We start from the raw sequence: 15,110 nt of genomic DNA on the forward strand, positions 1-15,110 counted from the left end.
CTCCCAAGCTGCTGCTCGAGTCAACTCTTCCTCTGACATCGCGTCCCGGACCCGCGCCCAGGAAATGACATCCGAGGAAGAGTAGCCGGGGTGTTGCTGCTCACGCCGGAAGCGTTTAAGAGGCCGCGGGGGGAAGGGAAGAGGCGTGCGCGGCAGGGAGGGGGCGGGGGGTGGAGAAGAGGGTGGGAGAGGGGCGCCTCCGTCCCAGGCACTTCTCACCCTCGCTACGCCACCGATATTACTAGACGAGCACATGCTTTCTTGGGCCAGGGCTGGGTTTCTCAGGTTAACATTTGCAAAGATAACGCACTGATTTGCAGCTCACTGTGAAAGTTAACCAACGCACGGAGGAACAGCCTAATGGCTCGAACTCCAGGGAAGTCTAGTTCAAATCTCACTGCTGCTCCTCGTGAACCTGGGCCTTAGGCGCGAACTTAGACTGCGAACCCTCTAGGGACAGAGAAATACCTATTGCGTGTGACTGTGATTCCCTACTGAAACGATGTGAGCAAAATCCAAATAAACTAACCCCCCTCTTTTACTAAGGTGCGCTAATCGATTTAGTGTGCACTAAATGCTAACGTGTGCATGTTAGTCTATGGATGCGTTAGTGTTTAGCACGCTCTAATCGATTTAGTGTTCACTAAACGCTAACGCGTACAAATTAGCCTATGGGCGTGTTAGCGTTTAGCGCACGCTAATCGGTTAGAGCACCTTAGTAAAAGAGGGCCTAAGTATGCCGCTGGCAGTGGCATAGTAAGGATGAGCAGCACCCGGGGCGGTGGCGCCCCTCCCCTGCCCCCCCACACCCCCTTCCCTTTCTCTGTACCTTTTAAACTTCTCCGGCGTGAGCCACATGCCTGCGTCGGCTCGCCCTCTGATGTCACTTCCTAGATGCGGGCCCCGGAAGTGATGTCAGAGAGAGCGCCCACTCTGACACGGGCAACAACCTCGCGCCGAGGAAGTAAAAAAGGTACGGGGGGAAGGCAAGGGGTGCGCAACAAGGAGAAGAGCGGGGGGGCCGAGAGGAGGAAGGGGGCCACGCCCTTAGGAAGACCGCACCTGGAGCGGACTGCACCTCCCCCCCTTACTATGCCACTGGTTACTAGAACTTTTAATATATACTACCAGGTGCAAACATCACCACTCTTTAGTGCATGTGCCGTCTATATGAGACAAAGGAAGCTTTATGGTCCTTTTCCTCTCAGTTCCAGAAGAATCTGCTTTTCATGTCAAGTAGAAATTCTGTACTATTTTGCTCATGTTATAGAGCTCTATGTATAGAGACTCCAGGGTCCTGCTTTAAAGTAGGAATACCATATTTGTCAAGTCAAAAAAGAGGACACCTAGAACCCAAATGAATTTCAATTTGAATTCATCCTCATTGTGGTTTCAGCCATAAACGCAGGTGCATTTTTAGCTGATACGGAAGCTTTATGCTGGGTCTCCTAGCTCTCCCTCCCCCCTCCCCCCCCGGACAAAACAAGACCTGCTTCCCGGAACCTCCCCCTGGCTTCCTATATATGCCCTGGTGGTGTAATGGGTAGTAAGGGCAGGAGCAATCTCTGCTGCCAACATGGCTGCCACGATTTTCACTGTCGCTTACTTTGTGGAGAATGCGTTCTTCTGGTTTTTCCTTTGAATGCTTTTTCACCACAACAAACACAAAAACAATGATTTTACAAATATGAAATGTAGAAATCCAAAAACTTACTCAAAAGCTATATATATTACTAAAGCAACTCCCAGGAATATGGAAGAGGTACCGCATCCTATATACGTTATTATGGTTAATATATAGTCGTTCACAGCATCAATTTTTGTTCTTGATAAATCCTAGAAGAGCCAACAAAAGAATTACTTGCCATTAGTACAGAAATTGTACTCCAAAAGCTAGGCAGTATGTCAGATTTGATAAACTATAAATGATGTTTACATCCAACATGTTGAAAATTGTTTCTCCCTTACTCTTGCCCCCCAACAGACACATAGTAACATAGTAGATGACAGCAGATAAAGACCGGAATGGTCCATCTAATCTGCCCAACCTGATTCAATCTAAAAATTTGTTGGGTTTTTTTTTTTCTTCTTAGCTATTTCTGGGCAAGAATCTAAAGCTCTGCCCGATACTGTTCTTAGGTTCCAACTACTGCAGTTTCCGTCAAAGCTCACTCCGGTCCATCTACACCAGGGGTGGGCAACTACGGTCCATTTTAGACATAGTAGAAACAAAGAAAAACAGGGAAGAAGTCTTGCCTCAATGTATAACAAACGAAGAAGAGGCAAGTAAGATGTCATAAAACAACCAGGGGGTACATTTATTAATATAAGAAAAAGTCCTAGTACGTTTACGTGATCAAATCACAAGGCTAAAGTCCCGACTAGGATCCCAGTTTCGGCTATCTGGAATGCCTTCTTCAGGGGACTAATCGAGTAAACTAAAATAAAAGACAGTTATGAATAGGTATATATACAAAGAATCATTAAAATCATAAGATACAGTATATTCCAAAGATAGCCAAACCTGGGATCCTAGTCGGGACTTTAACCTTGTGATTTGATCACGTCAACGTATTAGGACTTTTATGCTAATAAATGCACCCTTTGGTTGTTTTATGACATCTCGTGTGCCTTTTTCCTTGTTTGTTTGCTACACATGATAGAAACCAATATTCCCATTCAAGCTGAACTGGCATGCACAAATTTTAAAGCCTAACCTTCAAATTCTGTATATGGCACTTAAGGTTTTGTGTGTACAGCGGCGCACATAGCCATTCGTGTGTGCACTTGATTAACTGACCTAATCATTGCTGGTAATTGGCAATTAACACCTCATAATTGATGTTAATTGGCCTGGATTCTCAAAAAGCCGCCAAACATTAGTCGCCAGCAGGCACCTAGATCAATGCCTACCAGTGATTAACTGTAGGATTTTAATTTGTTCTGAATGGCGTGATACTTGGTCACGCCATTAAAAACCAATTGAAGCCTAATCAAAACAAAATATTAGGCGATGCTAGATGGCCTCCAGGACAGGCACCTAGGTTCATAGTAACATAGTAACATAGTAGATGACAGCAGATAAAGACCCGAATGGTCCATCCAGTCTGCCCAACCTGATCCAATTTAAATTTAAAAAAAATTTTTCTTAGCTATTTCTGGGAAAGAATCCAAAGCTCTACCCGGTACTGTGCTTGGGTTCCTGCTGCCGAAATCTCTGTTAAAACCTACTCCAGCCCATCTACACCATCCCGGCCATTGAAGCCCTCCCCAGCCCATCCCCTACCAAACGGCCATACACAGACACAGACCGTGCAAGTCTGCCCAGTACTGGCCTTAGTTCAATATTTAATATTATTTTCCGATTCTAGATCCTCTGTGTTCATCCCACGCTTCTTTGAACTCCGTCACCGTTTTCCTCTCCACCACCTCTCTCGGGAGCGCATTCCAGGCATCCACCACCCTCTCCGTAAAGTAGAATTTCCTAACATTGCCTTTGAATCTACCACCCCTCAACCTCAAATTATGTCCTCTGTTTTACCATTTTCCTTTCTCTGGAAAAGATTTTGTTCTACGTTAATACCCTTCAAGTATTTGAACATCTGAATCATATCTCTCCTGTCCCTCCTTTCCTCTAGGGTATACATATTCAGGGCTTCCAGTCTCTCCTCATACATCTTCTGGCACAAGCCTCCTATCATTTTCGTCGCCCTCCTCTGGACCGCTTCAAGTCTTCTTATGTCCTTCGCCAGATACAGTCTCCAAAACTGAACACAATATTCCAACTGGGGCCTCACCAATGACCTGTACAAGGGCATCAACACCTTCTTCCTTCTACTGGCTACGCCTCTCTTTATACAGTTCATGGTGTCTAGCGTCACCTAGTGATGTCAAAGCCCAGAAATGGGCGTGTTTAGGGACAGCGCTAGGCTTTGGCGTCACTAGCCACAATTCAGGAGGGACCCTAGGCACCGGAAATATAGGTCTGTAAAACCCTGGCCTACATTTCTACCATCAAAGGTCATTGGGAGCCATGATTCTGGAAGGTGATTGACACGGGGCAGTTGCCTGTTTTGTAGGCACCTGCCATGGCGGACTTCGCTTACAGAATCTGGGCCATTAAGACTAATTAAAAGTTACATGCACAACTTGAAAAGCATGATTTCAGTGGCGTAGTATGGGCTCCTGGCGCGCAGGGTGGTGGTACCCCTCCCCCGCCCCCATGCCTCACGCGCACACCCCCTTCCCTTTTCCCGTACCTTTTTAACTGCTCAGGCGTGAGCAGTATGCCCACTTTGGTGTCAGCTCACCCTCTGATGTCACTTCCTAGGCGTGGCTCCCGGAAGTGACATCAGAGAGAGCGCCGATGCCGATGTGGGCAGCAACCTCGCGCCAGGGAAGTACAAAAGGTACAGGAGAAGGCAAGGGGTGTGCGGCAAGGAAAGGAGAAGGAGGGATGCTGTGTCCTTAGGAAGACCGTGCCCTGGGTGGACCGCCCTCCCACCCCCCACATTCCCCTTACCATGCATGATCTTTTAGAAAGTATACGCCAGTTGCAGTGCATGGATTCTAAAAGGGGTGTGTGGCCAGAGACAAATCAGGGCATTCCTAAAAGTTATGTGCATTGTTATAGAATATGCCCAATCCATGCCCAATTTAGGCATAGGCATTTAGGCCTAGCTTTAGTGTAAATGGGTACAGCCTAAGTTATGTGCTAAGCGTGGTTCTATAAAAGGTTTGTGCGCCTTGTAGAATCATGCTAAGTGTCCTTCTAGTCAACGCCAATTTTTGGGGCGCTATATATAGAATCAGGCCCTAAATGCAGACATTTTTGTGGTGGTGCATGCCCTCCTCCCTTCCACATTCCGATACTTTCAGTGATACTTGTTCAACACTTGCATGGGGCCTTCCTCTACAGGCTGACACTGAGGCATGCTGCCAGGTTATGCCCTTTGCCTGTCATGTTTAAATATCTGAATAAATCTATGTAAACCGTTCTGTGCTCCTCTGGGAGAATGGTATAGAAAATTGAGTGAATGAATAAATGAGATGTTACATTAATTAGTCAGAATGTCTCTTCTCACCATAAGCACGCCAAAGTGAGTGAGATGGTCACATTGGCAGGTTGTGTAATTGACATCTGTGTAGGCCATTTTGCATCCTGATGAGTTCCATCCACCCAAATTTTCTGCAGAACAAAAAAAATGCGGCCTTTATCCAACAGAGAAAGCCTCTGGCAATGAAATGAGTCCAGAGAGTGTAGAATAGGTTTGTAGCCAAAAATTAAAAAGAAAATGAGGAGCAACAGCTTTGATATTATTTAATGTTTTAAAAACAAACTATGATGCATGGTTTTGGCCAATTGCAATATCCACTACAGTTATTCTAGAGTTTCTTAATCTCCTAAAAATGTATCATATAAATAAGCTTTGAGCAGTTTTCTAAAATTCGCATAAGAAGTAGAAGTGGAAAATAATTGACGAAAAACAATCCCAAGTGGCTGCCTGATATGAAAGTAATCTGTTATAGAATCTTTTTGTAACGACATCCCCTAACTGATGGAAAATCAAATATTGTTTGTATTCATAAGGAGCGTCAGGAACTAGAGAAATTAAAATGCTCAACTGGATACCCTGGGGCCATGCCATGCACTGTCTTAATCCCATTGCACTTCTCAGAGCTGACCAAGCATCCACCATGGGACTACACTGCCCTGAAATACCTGTTGTGACCTCGGGAAAGGATTCGGCCACACTCTCCAATTAAGCATTGTGCTGGATCCGGACAGCAAGAGCTAACCAGGTAAGTGCTGCTCTTACCCAGTTAGCCCCCACGCAGTACTGACCCTGTAAAGTCTGGTTTGAACTGAGCTACAGCAAACAGAATCTTGATGAGTGTGTGGTGCAGTGGATAAAGCTACAGCCTCGGCACCCTGAGGTTGTGGGTTCAAATCCTGCACTGTTCCTTGTGACCCTGGGCAAGTCACTTAATCCCCATTGCCCCAGGTACAGTGGGAGCCTGCCAGGACAGTTAGGGAATGATGCTTGAGTACATGAATAATTTGTAACCCGCATAGAATTGTAGGATACAGAGAATATAAACTTCCCCCTCCGTATTCGCAAATTCTGTATTTATGGATTTGCGGTTTTAAACAAAAAAAATTACTTTCATTTTTTGGGCTATTTTAAGCCTTGTAAGCCTCCCCTTAAGCCTTACCTGGTGATCTAGTGGGTTTTTGGGGCAGGAGCAATCTTCCCAAGCTCCTGCCCCATGCAGATTGCTCACAGGCTCGAGAGACTACGGGAGCTCAAGGCAGCCATTTCCTGTGAGCGACTTGCACGGGGCAGGAGTGTGGGAAGATCGCTCCTGCCTGAAAACCCGCTAGACCACAAGGTAAGGCTTAAGGGGGGGGCTCACAGGGCTAAAAATAGCCGGTAGAAGCAGGGGACAAGGGCAGAACCGGCCCAAATATTATTTGCGGTTTTTCCATATTTGCGGGCCGGCTCTGCCCTTAACCCCCGCGAATACGGAGGGGGAACTGTAAATTATTTTAAATATATATTGAGAGCAAGGCCATCTCAGCTAGAATTTGAGTCAGGATGTTATTGTTTAAAATTCTCTTAAAAATTTAGCCCATGTTATAATCTTAAAAACATTGGGGTCCTTTTATTAAGGTGCGCTAGCTGTTTTAGTGCACGCTAAACGCTAACGCATCCATAGACTAAAATGGACGCGTTAATATTTAGCACGCGCTAAAACGGCTAGCGTGCCTTAATAAAAGGAACCCATTAGGAAAAGCTATATAAATGATTCACTTATGTTAAGTGACTAAAATATAACAAAAATAAGGGAAGTAAATTGCCTACCATTCATTTTGAAGTCCCAAAACACACATTTTATTGTCCTGTTGTCCTACAAGCAAGAGAAAAAGGTGTTGATCGTCTTGACTGTGAGGTATTTGTTAAATTATAAAATAAAAAATTGTACTGGGAACTATGATTTATAAAAATAGGCATTCAAATCTAACAATCAACTACTATGTTATTTGTATGGATTTATAAATTAATTATATTAAATACCTCTATGATAAATAAGTAATATGCTAATATTTAGCATTAGTATTCATTTATTAATATTTATTTATTATAGAGGTATTTAATATAATTAATTTATAAATCCATAAAATTAACATGGCATTAATAATTAGTAAATTATAAAATTACCATTTGATTTATTTACACATTCAAATGCGGGCTTCAGAGATGCTTTTCACACATGCTTGGAATACAAGGCACAATGGATGAAAAGTACAGTTGGTTTCCATATAACAAAGAGAGGGTTCGCACAGCCATGAAATGCATTGTCAAGCATGTCAAGTCACACTCGTTGACGCTTCTTCTCAAGCTCACACACCGAAGTGTTTTGTTATCTTATGTTAATCGGGTTTTCTATTCCGCCTTTAGCTATTCAGTTCAAGGTCGGATTACGTTATAAGAGGTTGGGTCACTTACCCAGGAAGTTACAATGGACAGTTTGAAATGGACATTCAATATGGTTGCTAGTACAGGTAGAGCAGTACGACTATTAATACAGTTTTTATTCGTGTTAATTAAATCAAAATTTATGTGCATTGAAAAAGCATATGTATATGATCGACAACTGCTAAGTGCTAGCTTTATCATTTAATGGCTGACGTTAGCAGTTAAATGTGAAAAGGTTCAATTTAAAGTAATGAGAATTGTTTAGGAAAATTACATTGATACTGCCTGTTATCAATCATATACGTATGCTTTTTCAATGCACATAAATTTTGATTTAATTAACACGAATAAAAAAAGAAAAAATAAACTGGGGTTTTGTGACCAATGATGATGTTCACGACCCCATTAAAGTGATTTTGCTTTTAAAACACTTGGGCGTTTAAGGTCTTTCACCTGTTAGCTTTGCGATAGAATTAAAATCGGAAGCATTAATAACAGATACTATCATATCTGTTATTGTTTTGCCTTTTGGTCATTTTTTGGATATTACGGTAGATCATTTCCATTAACAACTTTGGAAAGTGTGAGGCCACCACAACCCTACTATACTGCCATGTAGGTGCCACCTGCAGTCACAAGGACTATGGGGGTAGTAGACAAGTGGGTATAGTAGGTTTGGGGGAGGGAGTTTTGGAGGGCTCAGCATGCATTATAAGGGGGTTCTGGTGACATGTATATCTGGCATCCTTTATTTGAAGGTCACAGCAGTACTCTCTAAGGTGCCCCACTGTTCTGTTGGCATATCTGTGCAGCCAGTCCATTACAATGCTGGCCCCTTGACATCCTGAAGCCAAGACATCCAAATAGGTCTTACTTTAAAAAAAAAAGGCCTGGACATCTAGCAGTTTAAAAAATGGATGTTTCCCCGCCTCGAAATTTGGACGTTTTGCAGGAAACATCCAAAGTCAGACTTAGACATCCTAGCGAAAATGCCCCTCTATGTCATTGGCCTTCAAACTCTAGCATAGCAGTGGTAAATCTCCAGCCTTCGGATGGGAAACCCTTGGTGTCTCTGCATTCTATTGTATATAATGTAGTGATATTGAAGGTATGATGCCAGATTACCATGGTGAAGTAATGCATTCTCCAAGCTCAGCTGTCCCCTAGTGCCCAACACACCTCCTCCAATGAAAGTCCAGTTAATGTTTAGAAAAAATCAGCAATGCCTAAAAACTGGATCATGTAGACCAGTGGTCTCAAACTCAAACCCTTTGCAGGGCCACATTTTGGATTTGTAGGTACTTGGAGGGCCTCAGAAAAAATAGTTAATGTCTTATTAAAGAAATGACAATTTTGCATGAGGTAAAACTCTTTATACACTTCCCCCTCCGAATCCGCGGTTTCAGCATCCGCGGATTCGGTTATTCGCGATTTTTAAACCAAAGATACATTTTAATTTTGGGGGCTATTTTAAGCCCTGAAAGCCCCCCCCCCTTAAGCCTTACCTGATGGTCTAGTGGGTTTTCGGGGCAGGAGCGATCTTCCCACGCTCCTTCCCCGTGCAGATCGCTCATACGAAATGGCTGCCTTGAGCTCCCGTAGTCTCTCGGCTTAAAATAGCCGGGGGGAAGTAGGGGTTAGGGGTATTTTTTAATATTCGCGGGCCGGCTCTGCCCCTAACCCCCTTTGGATATGGAGGGAGAAGTGTAGTTTATAAATCTTTCTTTTTGGCTAAGTCTTAATAATAATATTGTAATTTATAGCTAAAGAGACGTATAATCAAGAAACTGTTTTATTTTACTTTTGTGATTATGATAAACATACCAAGGACCTCAAAATAGTACCCGGCGGGCCGCGAGTTTGAGACCACTGATGTAGACCTTACAATACCCTAACAGCATTAACTACCAGAACTCAAAAAAGCAATAACCTTGTGAAAAAGTAGTGCTGTAAATATTATACCAGGCCCTAAAACACCAATACAACACCTAATGAAATAAACAGAACAAACGAGACTGCTACAAGATTTCTACCCAGAACCTACATGCTAGCAGAACAATGCATCTTGGTTACATGTGCAAAACCCAGATCTTCAACAATATGAAGGCAAAAAAAAAAACCCAGAACTGGAAACCTCAAGAAGTGAGACTCAGCATTTACAGCACACAAAAAACTAAAGAAATAGAAACTAAAATGCAAGATATCAGAGATGATAAACAAACTAGTATATCTCCAATTAAATTCGCTGGGTATATTTGCCTTTACTGAGCTTAACCCTCTTGCCAGGCCACTTCAAAGAGTAGGGGAAAGGCCTCAGAAGCCACGGGGCACAGCGTTGCACCGGAGCTATGAAGGGGAGCAAATCTTTCGCAGCAGCTCCCCCTCAAACTTCTATCATTGGTCACCAAGTCCTCTCTCCTTGTATTTTCCTTTTACATATTTTTCAATTTTAAATTCTACGGTACTGGCATTTAAAATTGAAAAATATGTAAAAGGAAAATACAAGGAGAGAGGGCTTGGTGACCAATGATAGAAGTTTGAGGGGGAGCTGCTGAGAATGATTTGCTCCCCTTCATAGCTCCGGTGCAACGCTATGCCCCATGGCTTCTGAGGCCTTTCCCCTACTCTTTGAAGTGGCCTGGCAAGAGGGTTAAGCTCAGTAAAGGCAAATATACCCAGAAAATTTAACTAGAGATATACTAGTTTATTTATTATTTTTACTCCAGCACCTCCATTTTTTTGGTTTTTTAGATATCAGAGATGTGCATTTCCATTTAAGATTTCTTCTTTCTCCATGTCAACAATTCATCTTTCTTCTGTGTCCCTTATCCATCCTATTCAGCATCTGTGCCCCATCCCTATTCTTCCCCAGCATGTACCCTCTATGTCTTTATCTTCCTCTCGCATGTCCAGCATCTGCCCTCTGGGTCCCTATCCCTCCACCCTCCCTCCCCCCAAATTCAGCATCTATCTTCCCAGGGTCCCGGTTATCCTCATGTCTTCAACATTTTCCCCATGTCCCTATTCCACCCGGAACTTGGAGGCGAGGAGGATGGCAGTTTGAGTGCAGAGCTCCTCTCCCTGGACATTCTCACTAAAGATTTTATAACTATTTAATCCCTTCAGTTTAACTAAAGTGATTTCAGATGGCTTCAAGAAAACAACTTACATTGGATACTGTATTTGCTACAGATGGGAAAAGTAAAAGACCAAAACCAAACCCTGTAACACCATCTAACACCATTCCAGCAGGGGAGATCTGACGGAGGAGGGCTACAGTCCGGCCATCGGACCAACGGTCAGCTCAGGGGCCCGTTCCAGCGGGGCTCCTGACACTGTCTTCGCTCCTCCCCCATTCCAGCAGGGGAGAGCCGACGGAGGAAGGCTGCAGTCCGGCCATCGGACCAACGGTCGGCTCGGGGGCACTTTCAAGCTGGACTTCAGTTTTGACTGTTTTGATTTTATTTTCACTTCTTTTTATTTTTTAATCTCACTTATTGTTTTACCACTTATTTTGTTTTATTTTATCATTCAAATTTCATTTAAATTTCCCCAGAATTCTATTGTTTCAACGGTTCTCCCTCTGCATCTATTCTTATGTCCCCTCTTTTTAACCTTTCAAATTCCTTTAGATCATTGTAATCTTATTAGTATGTTTATTTTCTTATTTTTCTCCTCTATCTCTATTTTCTTTCTTTATTACTCTTCTAATTGTCATTTTTCCTGGTACTTTAGTTAGATTGTGAGCCTTCGGGACAGTAAGGGAATTTCTAAGTACCTATCTTACTTATAATTTTAATGCACCAATATATTCATTGTAACCCGTTCTGGGCTCTTTTGGGAGGACGGGCTAAAAAATCGAATAAATAAATACAAATTTTCCAGCACTGCACTGGATTTACTAAGGGGAGATCATGCCAATCCAACCTGATCAGCTTCTTTGACTGGGTGACGGGGAAGCTGGATATTGGGGAGTCCCTGGACATCGTGTACCTGGACTTTAGCAAAGCATTCGATAGCGTACCACACCGCAGGTTGCTGAGCAAGATGAGTTCTATAGGATTAGGTGACACATTGACGAAATGGGTTGGGAACTGGCTTGGAGGTAGGCTTCAAAGGGTAGTGGTAAATGGCACCCCCTCCGAAATGACAGAGGTGATCAGTGGAGTGCCACAGGGCTCAGTCTTGGGCCTGATCCTATTCAACATCTTTATAAGGGACCTGGCAGAAGGGCTTCGAGGTAAGATAACATTATTCGCCGATGACGCCAAACTAAGTAATGTAGTGGGCAAATGCACAACGGACGAAGATTCAATGCCCGACAACATGATGCATGACCTACTCCTACTGGAGCGCTGGTCTAGGACCTGGCAACTCAACTTCAATGCCAAAAAATGCAAAGTTATGCACCTGGGCAGCCAAAATCCATGCAAGTCCTATACCCTTAATGGAGAGATCCTAGCAAAAACGGTAGCAGAACGAGACTTGGGGGTAATCGTCAGTGGGGACATGAAGTCTGCCAATCAAGTGGAGCAAGCTTCATCCAAGGCAAGACAAATCATGGGTTGCATACGAAGGGGTTTTGTCAGCCGTAAGGCGGAAGTCATTATGCCATTGTATAGATCCATGGTGAGGCCCCACCTGGAATACTGTGTGCAATTCTGGAGGCCGCATTATCGAAAGGATGTACTGAGGCTGGAGTCAGTGCAGAGAATGGCCACCCGGATGGTCTCGGGACTCAAGGATCTCCCATATGAGGAAAGGCTTGACAAATTGCAGCGTTACTCGCTCGAGAAGCGCAGGGAGAGGGGGGACATGATCGAGACGTTCAAGTATCTTACGGGCCGCATCGAGACGGAGGAAGATATCTTCTTTTTCAGGGGCCCCCCGACAACAAGAGGGCATCCATGGAAAATCAGGGGCGGGGAAACTACGAGGTGACACCAGGAAATTCTTTTTCACTGAAAGGGTGGTTGATCGTTGGAATAGTCTTCCACTACAGGTGACTGAGGCCAGCAGCGTGCCTGATTTTAAGGCCAAATGGGATCGGCACATGGGATCTATTCACAGGGCAAAGGTAGGGGAGGGATATTAGGGTGGGCAGACTGGATGGGCTGTGGCCCTTATCTGCCGTCTATTTCTATGTTTCTATGCCCCTCTGTGTCACTGTCTCTTTACTACCTCATGTCCAGAATTTCGTTTCACTTCTCTTTCCTTCTTCCCACACAACCCACCCTAGGGCCAACATTTTTCCCTCTCTCTCCTCTGCTTCCCATGGTCTGGCATCTATTTCTCTCTCCTTCTCTCCAACCCCCTCCTTGAACTGACCTCACTCTCCCCTATATCTAGCTCTCCTCTTTTCTCCCTCTCCCTAGTCTGGTTTCCACTTTCCCCATCCTGTGGATCCAGCATCTTTCACTCTCCTTCCCCCACCATCCCCCACCTGGCAGATCCAGTATCTCTCTTTCTCTCTCCCTCCCCTTTTCCAATGGATCCAACATCTCTCCTTCTCTCATGGTGAGTCCACCATCTCTTTAGTCCCTCCCCTTCCCTCAGTCTCTCCCCCAGCAGAGTCCAACCCGTTTTATACAGTGAACAATTCAACATTTCTCCCTCTCTCCATCTTTCCCCATCCCCAACAGATTCAGCATTTCTCCTTCTCGGTCTCTTTCCTCCTGCCCTCTCTTGAGTTCTTCTACCATAGTCCTCCAGGTCCAGCAGCTCTTCCTCTCCCCCTGTATCCCCTCCCCAGGACATGAAATGTGTCTTGACTGATGATCAACAGCCACAGTAATTCAGGCAAGCAGATCCTGGCCAGCTCCAGAATCTTCCCTTGGCCTTGTCTAGCCTCTTATGATGCAAATTTTTGTTGCCATGCAGGTGACATGCAGCTGAGGGAAGGCCCCAGAGGAAGCAAGAAGCCACATACCTGAATCATCAGTTTAGACCCAGAGAGTTTAGGGGGAGAGGGAGAGATGCTGTATGGTTCAACCCAAATAGACCACACCTACAAATAGCTGCTACATACCTGCCACACTAGATCCAAGGTTGCTAGATCAGTGAGGTAGTTTTGTTTGTGGATCTTATCCTGCTCACTTTTACCAAGTCATTGATGCGACTTATCACAGCACCCCTTTTTTTTCCATCAGCGAGCCATAATGTGTTTCGTCACATACCATATTAATCCCTGATGCGGGCATTTTCATGCAAAAAACATCAATGCAGCTTAGTAAATAATTTTCTTGCCTCATAAGTCTAGGAAAAATAATTGTAGGTAAACATGTAAGACTCTTAGGTGATTAAACTTCTAGGCTCCAAAGTTCAATTGAAATTTATCCTAAATTTTGAAGCCTAATTTAACCCCCTCTTCTACAAAACTGCGCTGGCAGTTTCTAGCACGGGGAGCCGCGCTGAATGGCCCGCGCTGCTCCCAACGCTCATAGAGTTCCTATGAGCGTCGGGAGCAGTGCGGGTCATTCAGCGCAGCTCTCTGCACTAGAAACGGCTAGCGCAGTTTCGTAGAAGAGGGCGTAAGTGTACAGACCAGTATTTGAAAAATGACCGCACAGTGATTAAGGGAAAATGCATTACCTTATTTTCAATTTCGTGCTTGAGCGTAATGGTCACTGGTTCCTTCAAGTTCACAATTTTTGAATTTCCTATACTGGCTCCTGCTACATAAGAATTTAATGCCAGTTTATTCCTATTTTCTTCGTGCTGAAATGGAAATGCATAGTGGAAAAATGAGCAATATTGTATTCAGTGGGGGGAAAAAAACCTCTGAATATTAAATGCAAATATTATCAGCTTTTAATATGTTTTTAGAACTAGAGCACCCTTCATGCCTGACCCAAAATGACACATTTTGAAGTGTCAGGAGAGATTAACATAGTAACGTAATAGTTAATACTGAGCCAAGTGGCAGTCAGAGTGTTTTAAACACCGACAGCCTCGAGCTGAATTAGATCCAGATATGTTATACTTAACGTGACCATTTATTTTTTTCATCAAAACGGGATATCTATTAATATTCAGTCCCACCCCCAATCCCGCCCTAGCCCTACCCCCAATCCCACCTTAGCCCCGCCCCCAGTTTCTTCCATTCATTTTTCATGTACACACAATATTTTATTATTTCATAACCATAAAATTTAAAAAAACACAAAGCACCCTATATGCAGAGAAAATGTTAATTATCATTTATATTTGGGAGGTTTTCAAAGATGTCACCTCAGTAACTATAGAAAAATAGACAAATATAGTGCAAAATATAGACAGCAGATATAAATTCTCAAAACTAACACATTTTGATCACTAAATTGAAAATAAAATCATTTTTCCTACCTTTGCTGTCTGCTGATTTCATGAGTGTCTGGTTGCGTTTCCTTCTGACTGTGCATCCTTTCTTTCATTTCTTTCTGCACTCAGGCCCAACAATTGTTCTTTTCTATTCCCTCCCTCCTTCCTTCCTATATCCTTAGTCCCCCAGTGCCTCCTTCTTAGTATCCCCAGCGCCTCCTTCCTATGTCCTTAGTGCCCCTTTCTATGTCCTAAGTGTCTCCAGTGCCTCCTAAATATGTCCAGATCCAGTGTCAGTTCTCCTTTGTACCTTTGTTCCAGGTCTCCCTC

The 15,110-nt window shown here is 43.8% G+C and overlaps 1 protein-coding gene across 1 annotated transcript in view; it reads right to left on the reverse strand.

The window, feature by feature from the left end:
• The window catches only part of ADGRG4 (adhesion G protein-coupled receptor G4), a 109,274-nt gene that overhangs the window by 41,470 nt on the left and 52,694 nt on the right, over window positions 1-15,110 (reverse strand). The window contains exons 12-15 of the mRNA XM_033946863.1: window positions 14,073-14,198; window positions 6,867-6,912; window positions 5,085-5,188; window positions 1,715-1,836 (exon numbers count right to left, since the gene is read on the reverse strand). Of these exons, the coding sequence (XP_033802754.1) occupies window positions 1,715-1,836; window positions 5,085-5,188; window positions 6,867-6,912; window positions 14,073-14,198 (398 nt within the window). The remainder of the gene's footprint in view (window positions 1-1,714; window positions 1,837-5,084; window positions 5,189-6,866; window positions 6,913-14,072; window positions 14,199-15,110) is intronic.

The sequence above is a fragment of the Geotrypetes seraphini genome, chromosome 5, assembly GCF_902459505.1.
Source record: "Geotrypetes seraphini chromosome 5, aGeoSer1.1, whole genome shotgun sequence".
Taxonomy (NCBI): domain Eukaryota; kingdom Metazoa; phylum Chordata; class Amphibia; order Gymnophiona; family Dermophiidae; genus Geotrypetes; species Geotrypetes seraphini.